A 24,603-nucleotide genomic window follows, 5' to 3' on the forward strand; every position below is an offset into this window, starting at 1 on the left:
ATATTTTTTTTTTTAAAGATTTTTCTGACATTCTTTAATGAAGAACACTTTGTGAAATAATTGTCAGGTCAATCCATAATGAATATAATTGTTAGATGCAGCCTTAGCGGAAAAGTACTGTGCCTATGTTTATTATAACAATGTAAGCGTCACCCAGGGAAAAGATGAGGCGCACTGATTGGTTTTAATAGTTAGTTGGACAACAATGGAGGACTCTACAAGGGGAATTTGTTATGTAAGGCTCTGGATACACAGACAGTGTTTTTGGATACACACACAGTACATGTAAGGATAATTTCAATCCTGGTTTCTCTATTTTCATGAAACGTGTTGGCAATCAGAAAAATATTAAATAACACCACATCTATCCATCAGTGCTGATTGGCCGGAGTACCGTGTCTGTGTGTGTTCACATATGTGTCGGCGTGCTTACGTGTCCAGTAATTCTTTCATGTGTGCACGCGCGGCATCGACAGGCACAGGAAGGAAGCTGATTTATCTGTTTAAAAGCTCATTAACTGATGCAGAGGAGCTGCACTCTCATCTCCAGCCAGCGCTGCAGGCCACAGACGAAATGGGACTCTGCTGTCACCCATGTGACACGAAAACACAACAACAGGGTTAATTTTTTAATTCTTTAATTATATAACACCCTTTGTATCTAATTTCACCAAGCACACAGACCCACTCACACATAAACACATGATGCATGGAAGCCTTGTGTACAAAAAAGACTGAATAATTTAGATGAGACTGCAGCGCAAACAGCTGGGTAGCTGAACCGTCTCACTTTCATGTCCACAGTGAACCGCAGGTGGGCTCGTGACCTCCTCTGACTTTAAAGACGAGCCTCAGTGAACCTCGCAGTAATAAAGAACTAGAGTTCCTCAGCTCTGTTTGTTGTCTCACTTCTACATTTTTTTAACCAGAAGTAACACAACAGAAAGAAATGACAGAGAGGAGTAAGTGGTGGTCAGGTCACTGTGCTGTTCACTGAATAATTCAAAAGTGCCAAGTGGAAGGAGCTGCAGTCAGACTGCATGCAGCACGTGCTGCAGAGTCCCCATTTAATCCAAGTTCCTTTCTAGCTGACGTTTTACTTTCTACTTTCTGTCAACAGATCAAGATCTCTTTACCGTATATGCCAACTGTTTCAATAATTGTTTAAATAATTTTATCAAGGAAAAAAATTCAAATAATCTCTGGTTTTAGCTTCTCCAATTTGAGGATTTTCAGTTTTTCTGTGTTAAACAAGCAATTCACCCCTGAAAAAAGCCACTGTCAGTCAAAGCTGGTGTTCTCTGTAATCGATAGAACTAATAATATGTGAAATTGGCGCCATGGCTGTGGAGAAAGTTGTACAAACAGCTGGTGGTTTCGCCCATTCTACATTCCTACAACACCCAGCGTGCTTTGCGCCCCTCCCTCTGAAAGGAACGGCCCAGCACAGACGCTGGAGTGAAATACTACCGTTTTCGCTGCAGGCAATGACTCAGAGCGGTACAGAATTCGAAATATGATATCTTCAGGTCTGCAGTCGACATTTCAAACCTGACGATTTTGAACGTGACATGACATCGGAGGCGGGCGTCCTAGATTGAAGAAGTGTAGTTTAGCGAGCTCCCTGGTGTCCGCCAGATGATGCGTTTTTACGTTGTCTGGCGGAGGTTTTCCAGGGCCCATTGGAGAAGCGGATAGCGTCCTCCAAAGGTTGAAAATCAGCGAACTGGCCCTTTAAATGTCAGTGTAAACTCTTTTAGATAACTGGTCAAAAAAAACTATCTATGTGAAGCTAACACTTTTGGCTCTGGAGACTTCTGAGGCCCATCTCACTTCTTTTCCTGATTTGATTCCTGAAATGAATCATTAGCAAATTATTTAGTTGCAAAGAAATAAACATTTAAGAAGCTGAAACCAGTGAATGTTTTGCTTGATAAAGGGTTTGTTGATTAATTATCTACAAGCCAAATAAAGGAAACCCTTAAATGAACAGTTGACATTATATTTCATTACACTCTTCTTTCTTTGCTGCTCCCTGATGTGTTTCATGTGTCATCAGCAGCCTCACCGCATATTATAATCACCCCCTTTGTACATCTCATGTTCCCTCATGCAGCTCCAAATGGGCCTGGTTGCTATGGACACAGCCCATGTGAAGCTAATGCTAATGCTGAAATTTTATAAGCTAGGGAAGTATGCCTTTCCTATTGTATCATGTAACACTACCAAACAGTAATATTAGGTTTCAGCCATTTCCTAGCCAACACTAACATTATCTAGTAAGTGGCTAAATGCTAACTTTAGCTGTTTTCTGACTGTCTCTAATTAGCTAACCTTGCTTTAGCCAGAATTAAATTAGAAGTAAATTCCTAGCTAACATTCCATTAGCTTAGAATCAACCCCTTTCCTAGTGTATCGTGTTACACTACCAAACAGTAATATTATCTTATGGCCACTTCATAGCTAACACACTAAGTGGCTGTATGCTAACGTTAGCTGTTGTCTGACTGTATCTAATAGATCATCAAATATGTTGCTTTAATTTGAAAGAAGGGGTAATGTCCCTTCAGATTTGTGTTCTTTGCTGGCCAGTTGAGAAGCGGTGACATTGTAATGATTTCTCAGATACCTTAAGTTTACAATACTTACAACCTTAAACACAGCAGTACAATTTATAACACATGTTAGCCTCCCACCCTGAGCATGACGTCAGAGGAAAATGGCAGCTGTGTGAATATTCTCAATTACAGACGAAACATGAGGTCTCTGAGAGCCCGTCACAACTTGTCGACAAGCCTTTGATATTTTCAAAGGCTGCTTTAAATGTGAAGGAGAAGTGTGGCTGTTATATTTTGGAGGACACAACTTGTGTGTTACATCATTTATAGCAAGCAGAAAACATGTGTCCTTGTACTTTCCATGTCAGCTCTGCCAGTCATTAATTAAAACATTTCATGATAAAAGCCAATATCATGAGCAGCAAGGATGCAAATCGTGGAAGCCAGGCATAGACACCACCTATATATATATATATTTTCCTGTTGAGGCTAAACTCTCTTGTTTGAAGAGAGGTTGCAAGTTCAGTTGGGCTCTGGTTTCCCATCAACCTCACACCTCGGACCAGGAATGATATTATAGTAGTTTTCCTCCTGGACATGTTGGAACTATGAAATCCTAAATAAGGATCACTGCAAAAAATGTCTCTTATATGTTTTTCCGTTGTTTTCATTATGTGCTTTGGGCTTATTTCATGTCTTTCTGGGGTTGATGGACTGGGTCTGTTGCTATTGTAAGCCTGCCTATTAGGCACACTGAGACATTGAATGTGGACGTGGCCTGTTCAAATAACCTTGACTTGACTCAACTTGACTGCAGCATCTGCTCTCCAGATCACCTTCAGTTACAGTGAATAGAAAAGTAAAAGTCTGTTCAACTCTGTAGGCGTCACGATACACCTTTCCCCCCAACTTCCACTGGTATATCTTGGTTGATAATGATGGAAACAATCTTACTCATATCACCTCTAACACTTTGTATTATGTCGTAACTGTCATGGCTTACTCCCGGAATTTCATTGAAGTGCATAAATCCCACAGGAGGACACACTCTTGCCTCTGAGTGTAGAAGTGTGTGTAAAGTTTAGTGTGTCAGGTGTGTCAACTCTTAGCAACGCCCTCCTCTTTCTGTCCTGTGTGCTTTGCAAAGAGAGAAGAAAAAGTTGACAGGATGTGGAAAGGAGCCACCGGCTGAGTCACTTCTTTTTTTCAGTTAACTCGCTGCACTGCTCTGCGCGTCTGCTATGTAACCCCCCTAATAACGTCCACGGGGCCTCGGTGTGTGTGTGTATGTGTGTGTGTGTGTGTGTGTGTGTGTGTGGTGGCGTCACTCCTTGTCGGAGTTTAGTTTAACAAGAGTGTGGCATGAAACCTGATTCACGCTGTTACCTGAGTTGGCCACACCCTGCCTGCTTTTCCAGAGGGAGGAATCACTTGAGACCTGCACAGAAAACGTGTGTGTGCGTGCGTGAGTGTGTGTGTGTGTGAGGGCTTTTTAGAGTCTTTTTTAAACACTCTTCTTTCACTCACCAGTGCCTGTAAATCCAGTTTCATTGTCTGAGTCAATATGAGTGCATGCATGTCTCTTTATGCTCTATAATCCATGGCGAAAGAATCATGTGTGTTAAGTTCCTTATTAACATGCGTTTGTGGAGACATCAGTTCTTTTCCTTTTATATTTTTGCGTTCACATTACTTTTACATAAATGTTACTGTTTGTTTGTAGTTCATGTAAAGTTCAGGATATTGACTTTATCACTGGATTACTCTGTGTCAATGACATGAAGTGACATACTTTTATTCTGAAATTTGGGAAAATGTGAATTCAAAGAAGCTCAAACCCAAAGAACATTTCCGTTAATCCAAGAAAAATCTTCACTCAAGCAAAATGTATATCAAGCAATGTATAATAACAAGTAGTCATCGTAAACATTACAGCTTGAGTGAAGCACTGAAGCAAACTAATGTTAATGCTTACAGTCTTGTCAGAAAGTGCAAAATAAGTAGAGCCCAACTGATATATTGGTGGGCCGATATCGTCAGTCGATAAACAGACTTCACACCCGCTATATATCGCTATCTCTGTATAAAATTTGAAATGGGTTTTTTATGGCGTCATTTCAGTGCCAAAAATCTGCGCGCATAAAAACCATAATCAGCGCGCATAAAGACCACTCTCTGCGTGCTCGCCGTCTGTGGTCTCTGTGTATACGCTCGCTGTCACTCTCTGTGTCTTCTACTCGCTCGGCTTGGCTGAGTTTTGGCACTTTGGGGGCGGGCATTGAATAGACGGCCCCACAACCCCCCCTCCTTTCTGATTGGTCACTACTGTCTCCAGGTCAGAGCCAATCCGAGGCAGAGTAGGGCGGGTCATCATTGCGGTTGGCAGAATTTGATTGCTCGAGATGTCAGAGAAAAAAGAGGTAAGTTGAGGAACAGACAGATATTTAAATTTAAATGTAGCAATTTTTCGTAGCAACTTTAAAAGGAGGCACTGCTGTTATAGGCTAGCATTGTATATCTGTCTGTTCCTCAACTTACCTCTTTTTTCTCTGACATCTCGAGCAGTCAAATTCTGCCAACCGCAATGATGACCCGCCCTACTCTGCCTCGGATTGGCTCTGACTTGGAGACGGTAGGCGTTTAAAGTGACCAATCAGAAAGGAGGGGGGGTTGCGGGGCCGTCTATTCAATGCCCGCCCCCAAAGTGCCAAAACTCAGCCAAGCCGAGCGAGTAGAAGACACAGAGAGTGACAGCGAGCGTATACACAGAGACCACGAGCGCGCAGAAAGTGACGGCGAGCGCGCAGAGAGTGGTCTTTTGGCACTGAAATGACGCCATAGTTTTTTTTTTAGAACCTATAATGCAGAAAACATTGCTTGGGGTGACAAGAAAGTGTCATATAAGCAGTGTAACTCTATAGTTTACAATAGTCTCAGCACTGTCTGCAGCACATGTTGCAGAACAGACAGGATGATAATGAATAATTATGCATGATAGTGTTATATATTCTTTAAAGACCAGCTCCAGTCATGTTTTAAGACATATAAAATATAATATATAAATAAAATGTTTCTTTCTCCAAGGGGGGCTTGAGAGAAAAAGTTTGAGAACCACTGGTTTAGTGGCAACTTGTTGAAACTTAGCTAGCTTGAAATGTAGTGATTTGTAACGTTAACGATAGTAGTCAGTGGTGAGTTTGCAAAAATTACGACGACGGTGACAGCTGGCTCGCACATCGCCGAAGTGGTTGCCATAGGTTGCACATAATGATATGCATGTCGTCACCCCGTCCGTTAACGAGATTGGCTCCTTAGGTTTGTGACGTCTCAAACCTGCCAGTCTGAAAACGTGTTGTTCAGCCTGTCCTTGGTACACTGCAGTTTAAATGCAGACAGGCCCAGCCATGGAGATGACTGCTTATGTTGTCCCTGATATGTCTTGTAGCACAGGAAGAACAAGGTTAAACACTTGATGTTCACTGGAGGGGGTCTTTATTTAAGTTACGTGTTTAAGAAAGCAGCACTTTATATTCTAGAAAATCTAGAAAATGTCTATTTTCATTTCAGTAAAGAAATTCTAAAAATCGGCCGCTGTATCAGTTTTTTGCTGCTCTTAAATTGGTATCCGTCTCAAAAATCAGACATAAGTCAGGCTGTACAAATAATGTACTTGTTCCAACCTGTGGGCTACCTGAAGGGAAATTATAGTAAATATTTAACAAGTTTTGATTGTGGCTTATTGTTCTTCATTTGAGTAGCACTCTCACCCTTAATATCAGTCACACATTCAACTGTGTGTTCATGTTGTTGACACACATGCAGTAACGCGTGCACTTTGAACTGTTGGCTCCTCCACAAAGCAAGTATACACACGCTGAGACACACACTTGTCATGATGCCACATAGGCATATTATTAGATACAACGCTAAGTTTACTCGTCCAACCACTTTACTGTGACTATAGACCTCTATAGACCTTGATCTGTTTTACAGCGGTAGACACTCTATTATTTTCCCCATAGAAAAAAATTATAAAGGTGGATATTCTTTGCCAGACCTTCTGGAAAACACTGTCAGAAGGTGAGATTGAAGACTAGAGACCATGACATCATCCTTCCTTACAGGAAACGTGTGAGAAAAAGGAGAGAGGGAGACATTTGGCATCTAACTTATACAGCCTTATGTTGTATAGATTTAACAATAGTAAAGTATAGTGTGTGTGTGTCCTGTAGCTGTGGTCAGGCTAGTGTGTGAGTGTGTAGATGGCTCACTGAGAGCTTCGGCGTGTTAGGAAAGAGGAAGGATATACAGATAAAATGAAAGTAACATGCTTGAACTCAAGGTACCAAACAGGGGGCCCATGTCTTTATCTTGACCTTTGAATGTTAGCTTGTCGCTGTACTAGTGAAGCCTCAACAGTCTGTGTGTATGACACGGAAAAGATCTGATAAGCAGCCTGATGTGCTGTTGTTACAGTGCCCTACATTCCTGCGTCTTATCTTCCAACCTTTCTTTTAGATAACAGCCTGAAGTCCCTGTTTACCCGGCGATATTGTCTCGTGTTTTGGATCATTTTCGGCGAGCAGGTGTTCGACATGTGCTTAAACTGTTTCCCTGAGAAGGCAACCGAGCGAGATGTGATGAGGGAGAGAGGGGGAAATAGTAGAGAAAGAGAATAGAGGTCGGTGGCTAATTACTATTCAGACGGAGTGCCTGTGGGGTGGAAGGAGAGAGCAGTCTCGCTGCAATTCAAATAATCCGAGGCGAGCGAGAGTGTACGAGGAGGCGCTGCTTTGATGTTTCTCTCGCCAGATTGTTTGAAATATAACACACACTCCGAGGATGATGCACAGGTATTCTTCAAAACCGAGGCAAGAGAGGAGAGCTGCGTGCAAAGGACTCGTCACCGAAACGGTTTGATTGTGACCTCCACCATTTACATAGACATGACTGGGTCACTGTGAGGAAGTGGGTTAAATAGCGAGGCCCTCATCATCTCAGCACGGCTGTGCTTCGCCTCCCAAGCAGATCTTTGACTGGTTAGATTGTAAGCAGACAGGAGGAGATTCTGGTCTTCAGTTTGATAGAATAACATTATGTAACATGCATTTCTTATTTAAGATACAGCTCAGGCTGCTTAAAGTGCACCGAATAAAAATATAATAATAGCTTCTTTCATTTTTCTCATTTCCCGTTTTCCAATTTTACCACATTTTCATTTCCTGTTTGATATTGAGCAGCTCTTGCCACATGTGCTGATCAGAATCAGAACCAGCAGAACTCCTATTGTTGAACAACTTGTATAGAATAAAATATAAATGTAAAAAAAATATAATATAAAATATGCACAATAGATATTTGCTGTATCTAAAGAGCTGTACAGGATTGTGCAATGTAATAGGATGCACCACTATAAGAAGTTTAACTCCTCAGCTCCCGCTGCTGGAGCCTGACTCTGATGATTTAAGCACAAAAACCAAACAGATGAATTTCAAATCATCCAGATGGAAGAGTGATTACTTTGAGTTTCATTTAATGCCACGCCAGCCCCTCCCCCACCGCCCACTCCATCCCTCCATCCCTCTCTCTCTCTCTGTGTTTCTGCAGAGAAACTGCCTGTTCACATGAGCTAAAAATAAATCATGTGACTGAGCGAGGCCAACTGTACCGTTCATGCATTACTTATGGACGTGTTTGCTTTTCTTCCATTTTTCCTTAGAAACAGAAAAAAAAAAGAGCTCCAGTCTCGGAGTAGATGTTGTGTTGGAGAAGGCTCTCTGACGTCGTTCTCCAAACATGAGCACTCGTGTTTGTGTCGGCTCGTCTCTCGTGTTGGGCAGTGTGGATTGTTAGATGTGCAGTTTAGTGAGAGATAGCTTTGTTCTCTGCTTGCTGAAGAGCTGCCATTGATGTGAAGATGATGTTGTTGAGTTGTATCCAGATGATCCCATCTGCTATCCTGAGTAATGACTCCAAGCTAATTGAAAAAAAAAGAAAAAAACAGTTTGAGTTTTTGGTTTTTGCAGCACTTTTTTCTCATTTCCAGCACTTTTCTGTTGTATTTGTTTTTGCTTTAACTTTTTTTTCTGAAGTTGCAGCACGTTTCACATGATGGAAACGTTTTGGGCTCTTGCAGCAAGTTGGCCCTTTTGGGCCACCGTAGAGTTTTGTTTGATGCATTTGAATAACAGTGTCACATGGTCCAGGTCAGTCGACACCAGCTTGATTATTTTGATGGAGTTTATCATTCATAAAAAGGATAATTGTGGTTTATTACAACTTTATTACAACTTTACAACTCAGAGTTTTCATTCTTCCAGGTTTATTGCTGAACAAGTGTTTACACAGTCATACAGGTTCTTCAGAACAAACTTCAATCTTAACTAAACTTATTTAGAAGAAAAACAGGTGATTATTGCCTGTTTGTTTTAAACATCATTATAGTTTACAGACCAAATTACAGCTTAAAATTAGTTGCTATTGTTCTTGCTTGAGTTGTGCTGTGGACATAATATCGCAGACGTATTATGAGTGGTGTAGCTTCAACGTAAAATAAAAACCTCCTTTGCCACTCTTGCAGGACGTGAAGTTTCCAACTCATGCAATCATCCAAAGAGTAAACGAGAGAAATTCCACAAAAGTCAAAGGTTGTACAAATAAAACGAACTGCTCTTGTCACTATAAACTTATTCTACAAGTTTCCTGTTGCTGTACATTTTTTGATAGCAGGACAAGTTAAGGAAACCCAGATTTTAATCTTCTACACAAATGATATAGATATGAGATAAAGATCAAAGATGTTTGAGATAGAAAGGATAAGATACAAATCAAAAGTAAACTCACTTACAACTAAAAAAATATTCAAATGATGCACAATATGTTAAAATAAATCTCTATGGCTCTAACAAATGGTATAAAATACATAATGTGGCTAAACTGTAAAGGTTAAAAATTCGTTTTTGTAGCTTTCAGCCGTATCACACGGTCTTCGTCTGCAGGTGGAGTTTGCCCAGTTGTCATGAAATCATACATGTTCAAACTTTTTGATTTCTGAGAACTTGAAGGACTTCTTATTAATGTTGGTTTAATTTTTGATTCACAAAATTGTTTAGTTTTCTGCCAGTGTGTCAGCCATAGACTGTATAAAAAGGTGGACCAAAGGAGCTAAGTTTGTGTTTTGGTTAGTGGAAGTGGCTACGGCCGCTCCACCCGGCAATCTCTACAGTGCAGCTCTGGCTCCAAATGACGTCACCATCGCAAGATGGCAGTACCCGTCACAGGGGTATTTTGGCATCAGTTTCGTACAATGAAAGCAGATGGAGACGCGTCGTCCATCTTTATATACAGTCTATGGTGTCAGTATGTACCTGTGTCAGACAGCTCTAGCCTTTCATCACTGTGCTTAGTATCTTTATTTCAATAAGGGGGTTATTTCTCCACACTGGAGAAAATATCCTGTGACCGTTTGCAGGGTCTTCTAGTTTTCAGTTTAAACTTCATCTACAGGATTCCCCATTCCTATTTTTACTGAAGGCCACTGTGTGCTAAGAAAAATCTCTGTTACCCAGACAGCCAGTAACAGAGATTTGAGAGCGGCCGGTCAGCTGTTGGCAGACTTACTGAATGATTCACGGTAGCTCGAAACACTTACAAGAACAGCTCTCCAGATGGATTTTTAGTACGTCTGAAAATCGGACAGCTTTTTTTCCCACAGAGAAGTTTGGCGGAGGAGTCAGCGCTTCGCTTCAGGCCCAAAAGAGAGCTCTGTCAGCCTGTGTTGTGTCTGCTGAGGTGGAGGGAGATGCCAGGGGGGCTGTCTGCAGGAGGGACAGGAGGGGGGTGTTGAACGGTCATTTTTCTCCTCAGCCACTTGTGACATGAGATTCCTGCTCTGTGCTCTGCATGCACCACAACTCACCTCTATCATCCCTCCCTCTCCTTATCTCTCTCGCTTTCATGCTTCTGTGTTTTCTCCCAGCAGCTCTGAATCATCTCTGAAATCTCCTGCCCACGCTTCCTTATGTTTCCAAATTTAGTCCTGTTTTGTTTTTCCTCTTCGTGTAAAACTCGAAGCTGGAACGGAGCCACATCTTCGACGCCCTCAGCCATCTCTGGAGATTACTGCAGCGCTGTGTGCATCCATCTGTGTTTCTATCTTCTTCTCCTATGCTCTCTGTTGCTCTGTAACCATTCTTGTGTTGGAAGATGGGGATTGACCACATTCAGACACTAGACCAGACATGTTCAGCTCATTATCAAACCATAAATAGTTCATTAGGGAGTCTTTCAAAGCATCAGTGATTTTTGGGTTGTTGTTTTGCCAGTAAAATGTGAAACGCGTCTGATGAAATGAAGATGAAATTTAAGTTGACCTTGCCTTATCAAGCTAAGTAATCTTTCTCTGTGATCCTTCACAGGTGACATCACACAGAAGGGCTATGAGAAGAAAAGGACCAAACTCCTGGCTCCGTACATCATCCATACTCCAGGTAAAGATCCACCAAGTCCTTTCTTTCCAATGCAAACAAGCTGCACATCCCCTGTCCCCTATCAAGATCAGCATCTCAGACATAATTTAAAAAAAAGTCTCGAATTTATGACCATTAGATTTTAGTTGATTTTTTCTGTGCTATAAAAACAACTCCCTGTTTTCTACCTCTTCAATCTTCTCATACATTTTAATTCTTTACTTTTTAAAAACGCTATAAAGGGATAGTTTGGTTTGTTTGAAGTGAGATATCTTCAGAAAAGTGAAGTTCGATTTCAGTCTGGCATAAAACACTTCACACATGAAGGAAAACGATGTCCTCTAGTCCCCACCGTGAACGGCACTTTGCCGTCTCCATAATATTGTATCTTCTTTTGTTTGTTGCCTCTTCTACAAACCGCTGACACAAACAGCTTATCCGACACCGTACGCTGCAGGCGTAGTAACACGTATGTGTTGCAGTCCACACAAAGTAGTGCCAAATAAAGAGGCTTTCTTACTGAAAGGTGAAACGCGATGAAATATTCAAATATAGCGTGCAATTGAAACCACTATTGATTTTTAGCTGAGACATCCTTATAAGTGGATAAATTACATGTGAAAATGATCTGCAGCGACATATAGCCTAGCTTCCGTGCTGGCACTCTGGCTGATTTGTCAATACAGGGGCCTCCACTGGGGCAACCACTGTATGTGGTACACTTACTATTGATAAGTATCTCATACAACCCCACTTCAAACAAACCGAACTATCCCTTTAACGCTTACATTTTCTCTGTGGCAGATGGCAGTCCAGCATTGAGTGTAGTTCTGCTCAGGTTTTCTGCCTGTTAAAAGGAAGTTTTTCTTTGCCACTGTTGCCAAGTGCTTGCTTATTAGAAATTAAGATGGGTCTCAGTAAATATTACTGTAATTGTAATTTGACCTAAATTGATGATTTGATTCAGCTTGGCTCTCACGCTGCAAAGGTTCTATTCAAATACTCACAAAATGTTCAAATCTAACTGCATTGTAGAATAACAGCAGGAAACTAAATGAGATTGCTGTAAATAATCTGTAATGTAAATGACACTGGCCTCATTGCTGCCTCCTAGTGGTGCTCATCCCTCTGATGATCACTTATCCTACTGATGGTTGCTGTGTGAAAAATAGTTTCTACCAACAGATGATTAAGCTGAAGGTGAATTTGTCTCACCCGGTAGAATCACACGGCTTGTTAGCCTGGAGTTGAAGGAATTTACTACAAACTTGTATGGATAGGAAATGTTTGTGATATATTTCATTGACTAGTCCACTATCGTGCTGTTGATTATTGATATTTGTTTGCTTCTCCCTTAAATGCGACCAAATGACAGCTGGGATAGGGCCGGAGCCCCGGGGCGGGGTACATCGGCAGTCAATCACAGGGCTGACATATAGAGACAAACAACCGCTCACGCTCACACTCACACCTACAAGCAATTTCAGAGTAACCAATTAAGACATACACACATGGGGAGAACATGCAAACTCCACACAGCATGGCCCCTTACTGTACATCCAAACTGGGATTCAAACCAGGAACCTTCAAGCTGTGAAGCAACATGGCTAACCACTGCCTCATGTTAAACTGTTATACTAAATATACTACATGTTATTATATCTATCAGCTTTCTTCTTTTTCCGTGAACAAGCTCATATAATATAGAGGCTGAAGATGGATCAGAAGAAAATGAATATGCAAGATTCTCATATTTAACGCGGTTTATTAATGCATATTTGTTGTATATATTTGACAGTGGAGCCGCCCCGTCAGAATGACGTGCAGCCTCCCGCTCCCAGTTGCTCCTCCAGCCACGCCCCTCCCCCCTCCAGCTCATCCCGTTACCGGGAACGCCGCTCCCGCAGGACACATCGGGGTGGAGGAACCAGGGATGACCGCTACAGATCAGGTAGGAACTCCATCTTAAAACAAAAAATAACTGATACACTCACCTCTGATGCAGTAATCACTGAGGACACATCGTTTCCTCTGCAGCGCTCTCATTAGCCTACATTTGTTCCACTTGTTGCGCCTGTTTTCAGCTCAGACACTGTGCCATTGCAAAGGGACCAATTAAAGAAAAGTTTCTGTGTGTGTGTGTGTGTGTGTGTGTGTGTTTGTGAGGGGCTGAGACAGACGACAGTGCAGCCCTGCAGCTGGGGGGGCCCCTCAGTGAGGACCCCCACTCGGTGAGAGCAGAGTGATGTCACTGCCCGGCTATGTGTGAGGAGAACAGGGGGAATACTGATGCAGAGGGGAAAACCTGACGCGTGCGAGGATATAAGGAAACAGAGCAGTAGAGGTGAAAGAGCATAGAGCGTGTGAGGAGGGAGACAGACTGTCTGTTAGCTGAGGTTCAGACGGCTGTCTCTCTTCCTTCTTGCCCTTTTTTAACGACTCTTGCCTCTCACATGAAACACCCTCAAACTGCAGCACGCCAAAAACCAGGCTGAGTCATCTAAAGTCTGTAAGGCTGGAAAAAGCTTCTTTGTCATCGAAAATCTGTCCAGAAACAGAATATTTTTATCTGATTGAAGGATTCAGAAGGAGATTGGGGAGGAGGATTCCACACAGAGAGGATTAGAGCTGTAAAAATAGAGTAAAGGCAAAACTGAGATTATGAATGTGAATTAAATGGACTGAGAGGAAGTAGCGCTGCGTTGTCTTGGGCTTTAACAAAGTGGCGCAGAGGTAAAGTTTTGTATGATGGGTTTAAAGAGACAACAAGGAATGAGAGTGCCGCCCATTTTTTCTATTTAAAGAGGAGTACAGTTAAAACACTAGCTACATTTCGGCTAGGCTATGAGATGTCGGACACGGATGAATAGTATTTTTCCACACCCATTACACTGTGTATTAAATGGACTAAATTGAAAGTGCTCCACCTTTTGAACCACAGTCCCCCGTTGTGTAGTTGCATACCTGTAATTTTCCCTTCAGTCAATTGTGATGGCTTTAATTGTGGTGTTTAATCAAGTGTAGTGTATAGCAGGACCACATTTATTTGGTATAGGTGTGATTCTATAGAAGTTACACAACGAGATTTGCACTCTTTTGTGACAAGTGAGTGTTTGGGAACCTCAAATAAAGTGGTCGCGAGTAAATTTAGTGTGCTAGTGTAACCAGTGTGCTTCTGCATTGTGTGGCGTTTGTGCTGATGCTGTGACACCGGGACACTTTCTGCGCCACAGTTTATTCTGGGCAACGGAAAGACAGACAGAACCTCCAATAAAAGCTTGCCCGCTCCAGCTCCTACACAGATCAAATAGAATTGCAGTGCACATAATATAACTTAAGTAGGGTGTATTATGCTGCTTCGCATTTTACATCATATATATCATGTTGCAATGTTGGATGTCGACAGTAAACGTGGGTGAAGTTTCAAATCTGTAGGTAAAAAAAAAGTATGTTGGAATTATCCCAGGGCTCAGCTCAGTCTGCAGGCTGCTGTGAACGCCAGGTTTCACACAGTTTTTTCTACACGCCTCCGCAGGCTTCAGAGATCTGGCCAATCAGAAGAAAGCATGCTTGTTGGGACGGGGTATCTTAAAGGGACAGAGCTGACTGAGTCGTTTCAGGCGAACTTTAACTTGCTGCACACATTAAGCTAGCTTGCTGACTATTAAAATAACGATTACAGGACATTCAAATTAATTGAACACATCAACAAGTAGGACACTATAACATGGTAGAAAATTAAAATATACAAAAGAATACGATAAAAAAGAGGAAGGATTAAGACAATAACTTAACAATAGACACCAACCTCTCTCACAGGGGAATTTTTACAAAAGGGGGCAGGGGGGCGAAATAAATATATAGCAAGAACCACAGAGGAAGGAGGGGCTGTAAATAACAATAAATAATGAAGTTCTGCCAGGTACATTTTGTGTAATTATAACACAAAACAGTGAAAGATAACAGGTTCAAATATGACCCTGTTAGACTAGCTATACTAGCACTAGCTGATTTTGAACACAGCCAGAGCAACAACACTAGCACTCTAGTCATGCTAGCATAACCAATTATGACGCTGACAATGCTAACATGCTAATTTTAAGTAAACATTTACCATCTTTACAATTTGAACTTAGCCCATACGTATATATGGTAAAGACATTTAGCATGCTAACATTGCTAATTAGCTGTAAACACAAACTCTGGCTAATAGAAGTGTCTTCAAAAGCAGTTAACTCGGTCATCCTGGTTCTAGGAGTTCTAGCTGATACTGGCATAAGAGTTAAGGTCTGGGGGGGTCACACACGTCTATAATAATCATCCTTTGGGAACTATAAATGTTTTAACAAAATCTTATGACATTTCATTATTACATTGATGATGTATTTCAATCTAGACCGACCAGCAGACTCGCAGTGACATCCCTAGAGCGGCTAGCACTGCTAGCTAACATAGAAAGCTGAGTTTTAAAAGAGCATAGAGACCCAGCACACACAAATAATTAAAATAAGAAATTATAAAACAATGCAGCAATACAAAACAGTAAAAATTCAAGTGCTAAACATTTCATGGGCTCCATAAAGAGAGAGAGAGAGAGAGCAGCCTTTATTTTATTGCCTCTCATCTCCTCTAGCTTCCCCATGTTATTACTCCCTTTAAACAGCCTCTCTGTGCTGCGTTCAACAGAAAACAGGTTTTTTGTGAGGCTGCTGTGTCTTCAGTAACACATGTACAGTTTGTTGTGTAAACTATTCCTCTTATGCACATTTAGATAGTAAACCAAAAGGTGTGTATGAAGGATAATACCGGATTAAAGTCTTAAACTGTCCGTACATATCGGAAGTAATTTGAGCTGGTGTAAAACACACCGCTAGCCTCCTTAAACCCCACCGTGCTTATCACCACAGAGACAGCCCTCATCCTCCCAGACATGTGTAAGAGTCAGCCCCTCCTGACGCTCCTGTGTGAGGGTGGACGCTGGCACATTATGAGAAAGATGATTTAGCGCGGAGCAGTCTGTTCAGCAGAATGCCGGTTATGTAATAATGGTCCCCACTGCTGCTGTGTAATGAGCTGTGCTGATGATTTTTGTAAATGCGTTGATGTTTGAACGGAAATGATGTCCCCCGAGTTTATAGATGTGATTTGTCAGCGAGTGGGCTTTTGTTGCTCATGTTTTGTTATGTAGTCTGAATGTGTGGCTGATAACATGGTCCTTTTTAATGTGTGCCCGTGGGTGTCATCCAATGAAAGTGTTTTTGCATGTATTACCGTGTGCGTGTGTAGGCAAGTGTGTGGGCTAACACACAGCCTGGCTCCGTCATCACTTCATGGTTTCCTGTGGCAGAGGGAAAAACAGTCATCCTCCAAGGATTTTCTCCTGACTTTATCACTATCATCCTAATAGGCTGGCCCTCATTAAAGACAGCCTTGCAGATACAAAAATCTTAAATGGTGCTATCAAAAATATACTTTTAAAATGAAGATTTGTGTCCTCTCAAGTGTTCACAAGTTACACTTGTTTATAAGATAAGAGCAGAGTAGCCTCAGTCATTTTTACCTATTTTCTGTCCAATTTATCTTCACATTCTGTCAAATTAAACCAACACTGAGTCCAGAAAAGGTATTTAAGATACATCACCTCACTGCATTAAATCTTATTCTTATTAACCTGCAACATTTTTATTCGTAACAACAGGAATTTATCAGGAAATCTGCTTGGCACAGCCTTTGCACTTGAGGCACCAGGATGTAAACTTAGTTCACCTTGGTTTGGAGCCGTGGATTTAGACGACTCACAGCTAACTTGAACAAATAAAGCAGTAGCTGCAGGAAGTCTCTAATTAAGCCAATTTACAAAGAAGAAAGTATGTTAATGTGTTGTGGGCAAACGGCCTCTTAATGAGTCAATTTTCTAAACCCTAACTGTGTGTATTTTTCTGCCTCTGCAGATATTCACACTGAAGCAGTACAAGCTGCTCTGGCTAAACACAAGGAGGAGAAGATGGCGCTCCCCATGCCTACCAAGCGTCGATCCACCTATGTGCAATCTCCCATCGAAACCCGCACACCACCAGGTACTGTCATTAAAAGTTTAAAAACGTGAACACTATTTTGTCCGTAAACACAGAGGATACAGTTGTGGATAATTCCCTCTTTGTTTCTGTTTTTCAGACTCCTCATCAGGTTCTGAGGACGAGACAGCCATGCGCAGGCAGTCCTCGGTGGTCGCTCCTCCGCCTGCCGTCCACCCCAACATTCAGAGTCCAGATGCCTGGATCAACCGCACCGTCCAGGGCTCCTCCACCTCCTCCTCCGCCTCCTCCACCCTGTCCCACGAGAGAGAGGCTAAGCCGCAGCCTCAGAGCCAGGCTCAGCCTCAGCCCCAGTACAAACCGCAGTACCAACCCCTGTATCAGCCTCACTACCAGCCGCAGTACCAGCCTCAGCGCCAACCGCACGAACCGCCGCACACTGCAGCCGTGACCGACATGCTGGCTCACAGTCGCATCGGTGAGGCACTTCAGACTCTAACTAAATAGTCACGGATATTACTGTCTTCTAGTATTTTTCCTCTTATTATAACCATTGTATCCTGGTTTTAATCCCTAGTTAAAATCTGGAATTAGAAAGCAAGCTAAAGCATCTGGTTGTTCAGACGGTCCTCTCTTTCTCCTCCTGCAGCTCCCTCAGAGAACAGCGCCCCGCCTCCAGATGTGACAGCTATGGCCCCTCAATCCAGGGGGGGATCACGGGTGGACCTGCCCTCTAACGTCGTGGTTCGAGGGATGAGCCGAGGGCAGAGCCGCTCGAGCATGATGGAGACTGCGGACGGTAAGGATTACATCACGTAACTTTTGTGTTTGTTGGTGTGTCTCTGTGGAAGCTGACTCCACTCACAAATCTCTTCAAAATAAGAGTTGACTTCCAGCCATGACATTTCATTAATCACACTTTACTGCTGTCTTTTCTTCTTGATCTTTCTCTGTCACGTGTTTATTTGACCTGCTCATAGGAAGAGGTAATTTCCAGAGTAAGGAAACTCCTTTATGTATTTACGCCCCGAGCCTTCTGTGTTTGCTGTTGTTCCCGTATTCTCCTCCCGTTTGTAATGAATGATTAAAGAAATAAAAGCAACAGAAACAACATCCACACACAGAATGAATCCTCACGTGTGATCCCAGACAAAAACAACCTTTACCCCAGTTCTCACCATGTTTTCCTCGTGTTGTTGCCACCTACATATGCTGCTTTTCACTCCCAAAAAAAACATCACAATCAGTTCCTATTGTAGCTGTGAAATACACTCTCCTGTGTTCTGGGATGAAGAGCAGCATGGTAAGAAGATGGGAAGGATTTTAAACACGTAGCGTTCTGTCACTGTTTGTGCGATCACGACGTGTGTGACTGTGTGTTTGTCCTGCCGCCGCCTGTCTCCACCTTCATCCTGCGTGTAGGAGTTCCTGTGAGCAGCAGAGTGTCCACCAAGATCCAGCAGCTGCTCAACACCCTGAAGAGGCCCAAGAGACCGCCGCTCAGCGAGTTCTTCACCGACGACTCCGAGGAGATCGTAGAAGGTACGCAGCTTCATGAAACGCCTCAAGCACACCTCACAATACACCACTTAAGTAGCTGTGGAGGGTTTTTTGCCTGCTACTACTGAAGTTAGTTGGAGAGCTCCAAATATAAAAGCAGAGAAGAAGACACAGGAAGGAGAAACAAGTCCATAAAACTGATCTACAGCACTGATGTATTGGCTCCAGGTGGCGTCAACAGTGACCCTCATTAATCTGTAATATAACTCGAAGTGTTCCTTTGTGTTATTGTCTCTCAGTGCCCCAGCCGGACCCCAACACACCGAAGCCAGAGGGCCGTCAGATCATCCCGGTGAAAGGGGAGCCGTTGGGAGTGGTCAGTAACTGGCCCCCGGCCCTGCAGGCAGCACTGGCCCGTTGGGGGGCCACTCAGGGGAAGAGCCCCGCCCTTACTGCTCTTGACATCACAGGCAAACCGCTCTATACCCTGACTTATGGTGAGACACAGTTTAATCTGTAGACTGAAGTGTTAAATCTGTACCGTCATGTTTCGAGGTACTTCTAAGGAGTGAATGTTTAGAGTTTAAGAGTTCATCTAGATAGAAGAGATTCGTTCTGCTCTGTGACATAAGATTTTCTGGCAGTGATAAGCCACATAACCTATCCTCCCACCTCCCCCCTCCCCGCTGCACCTTCTGTCTGTTAGGGAAGCTGTGGAGTCGCAGTGTGAAGCTGGCGTACACCCTCCTGAACAAGCTGGGCACCAAGAACGAGCAAATCCTGAAGCCTGGAGACAGAGTGAGAGAGCCGGCACACGATGCTAACACACAGAAAAAAACATGTATCAGATGTTGTGTCATCATGGCGGGTTCATTGAGTACAAAGGGATGCGTCATTTGCAGTATCTGCAGCAACAAGGTGCTGTAGTCCTTTAAACCGTGCATTTGCAACTTCCACAGCTTTGCTGTGCCTGATCCCAAAGGAGCCCCAAGAGAGATTTATTGTTGCTGAATTATCCATGAAAGGCATGAATGAGTAACTAGTTACCTAATGAGGAAAACAAAGAGTCACATCATTTTTAGCCATGCTAGCAACATGAGTAGGGATGGGAACATGTGTGACGATCATTAAAGTAATCTTGTAATCTCCAACATGTCAGTGTCGTTCTCTTTGGCGGCACCTATGACGATAAATGGTAATTGCGGGAGCACACTTCCCAGATATCCAAACGGTGACGCATGTGTGACGTCCACGGTTGGCTCCCTTTGTTACGGTCTTGATTTTCCTCACTGACAGTTGCTTTCTCTTTAGACTGTTTGCCTTCATCTGAGCGTCGAGTTTGTTTCTTTTTCTTTGGATTTTCACTTATTTTTGAAGCTGTAGTCATCTATCTTTTCTTTGTTTGTTCAGCCATAGTAGATTACTGTTTACTCACAACACTTGCAGAGAGCGGAAAAGCAGCCGCTTAGCTCCGCCTACCCTCTCTGGCAGACCAACCACTGCTGGGTGATGGGAAACGCATCACTAACTGGGCGCCGCTTGTGATTTTTTCACACACAGACACCCAGTCTGTAATACTGCAAATGCAAAGGCTTTCATCAGTGGGCCATAGGCTCGATCACTATTGTGTTCCCTCATTCGGCTATAGATAGTGACTTAACAGAGATTTATTTAAATCAAAATCTTCGAGATTATCACTTTAACCCACCACTTTAGTCCATTTAAAAGTTATGAAACTGACAAAACAACATTCTCATAAGCCTCACATTCTTATTTTACTCTTGTATAAAATGTTACTGAATGTAAAGTCTGATGTCTCTTTAGGTGGCGCTGGTTTACCCCAACAGTGACCCGGGGATGTTCTGGGTGGCCTTCTACGGCTGCCTGCTGGCTGAGGTTATACCTGTACCTATTGAAGTACCACTGTCTCGCAAGGTAGGGAAACCCTCAGAGGCACATGTGCATTCTTAAAGTACAGAAGTTTTGCTGTTAGTTAACTATGAATGTGTTTGTGTGTTTTTAGGATGCAGGTATCAGCCAGGTGGGTTTTCTGCTCGGCAGCTGTGGAGTCGGTCTCGCTCTAACCAGTGAGATCTGTCTGAAGGGTTTACCCAAGACCCCCACCGGGGAAATACTGCAGTTTAAAGGTCAGTCAGCTCTGTCTGAAATTATTAAACTTTATTTAAAGTTCATAGACGCGCTGGTTAAACACTAATACTTGGTCTTCTTTGAAACATTTCTGAAAGGAAAAACTATAATGTATCAATCTCAGGTCACCTTCAGGCTGTTTGTGCACAAGATTGTTACTGAGGGAGGAGAGAGTGTACTCTGTATTTTAATGCAGACGTGATGATGGATTTCAGGCAATTACTTTTTCAAAATGGTTGTATAAGAAAGAAATGAATCCTTCTTCAGAAAATATAATCCCTGTTTGGTTTGACCTGACTTTATTTCACTGATGTCTCTCTCTGATAGGCTGGCCTCGAATGAAGTGGGTGGTGACGGACTCAAAATACCTGACCAAGCCTTCCAAAGACTGGCAGCCGCACATCCCCACCGCCAACACCGACCCTGCTTATATAGAGGTAACTGGCTTTGTTATGAGTGATGAATGATGAATGATAAGTGTCGCCGTTTACTCACATGGTCTGTTGTATTCTCTCTGTGCAGTACAAGGCGAGTAAAGAGGGCACAGTGGTGGGTGTTGCTGTCTCTAAAGTAGCCATGTTGACCCACTGCCAAGCTCTGACCCAGGCCTGCAACTACTGTGAGGGTGAGTATCGACCCTCATCCATCATCTGAGCGCTTTCCTCATCAGCGCTGTTGTTCTAAGTCTGACGTCCCTTCTGTCTTTCTTCTCTTCCTTCAAGGGGAAACTTTAGTGAATGTTCTGGACTTTAAGAAAGATATGGGCCTGTGGCATGGCGTTCTCACGGTGAGTGTATTTGGACATATGCAGGGGTGTATGTGTGCTTATGATTTAATGCAGGGGTTCCCAACTGGTCTAGCCTCAGGACCCACCACCACCTCCTTAAGGACAAATTGTGACCCAAATTTCTGAATATTTTCAACCACTCAACTCTATTTAATAAAAAATGGTACAACATCCCAAAACACAACAGTATAATTCATTAAATTAGCAGCCGTTTTTCTACAGAAATAAAGTCAAATATTACAACATAAATGCAGCTACTGTAGGGCTCATCAATTTCAAGAATGTAAATGTAACTGTAGCTGGAATTACCCAATCAGTGGATACATGGAGTGTGAATACACACTACTACTGCATGCACCTCAAAGGAAACCCCTGTCCTTCAAAATGAAAGTGCAGCATAGACTTTCTGTTTTTTTCAAGCACACATCTGAAAACAGCTCTGCGACCCACTTTAGGGTCCCGACCCACCAGTTAAAAAACCACAGATTTAATGCACATTCAAGCTCAAGAAAGGATTTAACAAAGGCTTTACGTGGACTTCTTGTCCATTAAGTGTCAAAGTTTGCAGCTTCCTGCTTCAAGGCTTTCGGCTTTTGCCTTTATTGTATAGGACAGCTGAAGAGAGACAGGAAATGCAGGGATTAGAGAGTGGGGGTGTGATATGCACCAAATGATCGGCAGGCTGGGAGTCGAGTCTGCGATTAGTGCATGGAGGACTATAGCCTCTGTACATGGGGTGCCTGCTGCACCACCTGAGCTAAACCAGCACCCCACCTCAGGGCTTTCTGATAATGCTTTCAGAGTTATTTCACATGATGCTAGTTGTTGTAGATCGCTGCAACAGAACAAGAAGGGAAATATTTGTGTCTGTTCTCATCAAGTATCTGATAAACTAATCAAACATCCTCATGGATTATATTAAACAGAGGAAAAGGCCTTTGTATATTGGCACATGATGCAATGCTTTTGCTCCTTTATTAAACAGATACGTCGGTAAACTAAAGATTTCCTGTGTAAGCACCAAGATTTTAGCCATGAGGCCAATAAACTGCCAGGTTCTGTTGAAAGTTAAAGAGCAGCTCCAGTCATGTTTTTAAGACATATAAAATGCTTTGCTTGAAATATAAATTGTGTCTGATATGATTTTTCTGCAAAATACGTTTAATTACCTTGTAAAAATCTGCGTCTCCTCCTTCTCCCTCTGCATCAATCATCTTCATAGGCCCCGCCCACTATGCAAATTTCCAACCGGCCCCTCCGTTGTGAAAACAAAACACGTCTCTGCCATCGTTTAGTGACAACTTGTTGAAACTTAGCTAGCTTGAAATGTAGTAATTAGTAGTAGTAACGTTAACGTTAGTAGTCAGTAGTGAGTTCGCAAAAATGACGATGACAGTTACAGCTGGCTCGCACATCGCCGAAGTGGTTGCCACAGATTGCGCATAATGATATGCATAGCGTCACCCCGTCCATTAACGGGATTGGCTCCTTAGGTTTGTGACGTCTCAAACCTGCCAATCTGAAAACGTGTTGTTCAGCCTGTCCTTGGTACACTGCAGTTTAAAAGCAGACAGGCCCAGCCATGGAGATGACTGCTCATGTTGTCCCTGATGTGTCTTGTAGCACATGAAGAACACCACATGGAGATGTTCACAAGGTTAAACACTTGATTTTCACTGGAGGGGTTCTTTAAGGAGAACACGTTTTCTTTAAATTAACAACAATTTGCTGGAATGTCTCTAAAATGTGGGTTTTTAATATGATGGGAAAATAAGTTTTACACTGTTTTGTCTTTTCCTCCAGGCTGTGATGAATCGGATACACACTATCAGTGTTCCCTACGCAGTAATGAAGGCTTGTCCTCTCTCCTGGGTGCAGAGGGTCCACGTAAACAAAGGTACATTACAGAGTTCTCTCAGCTTGACTAAAGCAACACAGAAGAATGTAACGCACAGTGTGACATCTCGCTCTTATTCCTGTGCAGCTCGTGTAGGTTTGGTGAAGTGCCGTGATCTCCACTGGGCCATGATGGCTCATCGGGACCAGAGAGACACCAGTCTGGCCTCATTACGGATGCTGATCGTTGCCGATGGTGCTAACCCCTGTGAGTACGTTAGGACCCCCAGCTTTGTAACACTATGTCTGTTCAAATTAGATAACATGTTGAATCCTCCATCTCTTGCTGTCCAGGGTCGGTGTCTTCGTGTGATGCCTTCCTGAACGTGTTTCAGTCTCACGGGCTGAAACCGGAAGTCATCTGTCCCTGTGCTACCTCCCCCGAGGCCATGACAGTAGCTATACGCAGGTATGTGACTTTGCAGTACATTAAATAGAAATCTTCCTTTTTCCAACTTTTTACTCCCAACAACTTCCTGTTTAAGAACACAGTAATAAATATGAGCTGAGAAAGAAAGAACTCTCTCACTGCTTCCCTCAAGGCTGATTTTCATTGTTACTGGTAGTTATTAGCAGGGTGGATGTGCACGTCATCTGTTTGTCTGTATGTGGTGGTGTACATGGGAGGGTCAGCAGATGGCTAACTGTAAGAACAGATGGGATGGATAGAAGTGTCCATGTTTGATCGAAACCCTCTCCTGTGTAGACCGGGAGTCCCTGGCGCACCCCTCCCCGCCCGAGCCATCCTCTCCATGGGCGGCCTGAGCCACGGTGTCATCAGGGTCAACACCGAAGACAAGAACTCCGCCCTGACTGTACAGGATGTGGGGCACGTCATGCCCGGAGGTGAGCGCAGAAGGAAAGGCGGATGAGTCGAGAGGGAAGCGTCAAAGACAAATGACAGATAGGTGCTTGTGGGAAAGTCTGACATACAATTTAATAAGATTTGAGTGTCGCGTGCGATAAGAAAGCACTCATGACCTACATGATGTTGTCTCTAATATGAGCCCAATAAGCAAACATAAATGTTGTGAGAAAGATTCAGTTGTTTTTACATTGGCTGATGTGTTGCAGCCAGCTCTCAAATCTTGGATGTTGGAGCTTTCTGCAAACACCATTAACACAAGCTGATGAGATAACTGTGGCACAATGTTCCCTGTGAGGGCTTACTGAGGCTTTTGTGAATAAGGAGCACATTTTTTAAACTGTTA

The 24,603-nt window shown here is 42.9% G+C and overlaps 1 protein-coding gene across 1 annotated transcript in view; it reads left to right on the plus strand.

The window, feature by feature from the left end:
- Window positions 1-24,603, plus strand: part of dip2bb (disco-interacting protein 2 homolog Bb) — a 43,024-nt gene that overhangs the window by 5,207 nt on the left and 13,214 nt on the right. Inside the window, exons 2-18 of the mRNA XM_069677652.1 lie at window positions 10,976-11,047; window positions 12,825-12,977; window positions 16,978-17,103; window positions 17,201-17,539; window positions 17,711-17,860; window positions 18,484-18,603; window positions 18,861-19,058; window positions 19,268-19,359; window positions 20,386-20,496; window positions 20,585-20,708; window positions 21,037-21,146; window positions 21,232-21,334; window positions 21,432-21,496; window positions 23,300-23,393; window positions 23,481-23,600; window positions 23,687-23,801; window positions 24,099-24,238. Coding sequence (XP_069533753.1) covers window positions 10,976-11,047; window positions 12,825-12,977; window positions 16,978-17,103; window positions 17,201-17,539; window positions 17,711-17,860; window positions 18,484-18,603; window positions 18,861-19,058; window positions 19,268-19,359; window positions 20,386-20,496; window positions 20,585-20,708; window positions 21,037-21,146; window positions 21,232-21,334; window positions 21,432-21,496; window positions 23,300-23,393; window positions 23,481-23,600; window positions 23,687-23,801; window positions 24,099-24,238 — 2,232 coding nt within the window. The remainder of the gene's footprint in view (window positions 1-10,975; window positions 11,048-12,824; window positions 12,978-16,977; window positions 17,104-17,200; window positions 17,540-17,710; window positions 17,861-18,483; window positions 18,604-18,860; window positions 19,059-19,267; window positions 19,360-20,385; window positions 20,497-20,584; window positions 20,709-21,036; window positions 21,147-21,231; window positions 21,335-21,431; window positions 21,497-23,299; window positions 23,394-23,480; window positions 23,601-23,686; window positions 23,802-24,098; window positions 24,239-24,603) is intronic.

The sequence above is a fragment of the Semicossyphus pulcher genome, unplaced genomic scaffold (assembly GCF_022749685.1).
Source record: "Semicossyphus pulcher isolate SPU_LCO1_2020_fin unplaced genomic scaffold, fSemPul1.0.p SCAF_3, whole genome shotgun sequence".
Classification (NCBI taxonomy): domain Eukaryota; kingdom Metazoa; phylum Chordata; class Actinopteri; order Labriformes; family Labridae; genus Semicossyphus; species Semicossyphus pulcher.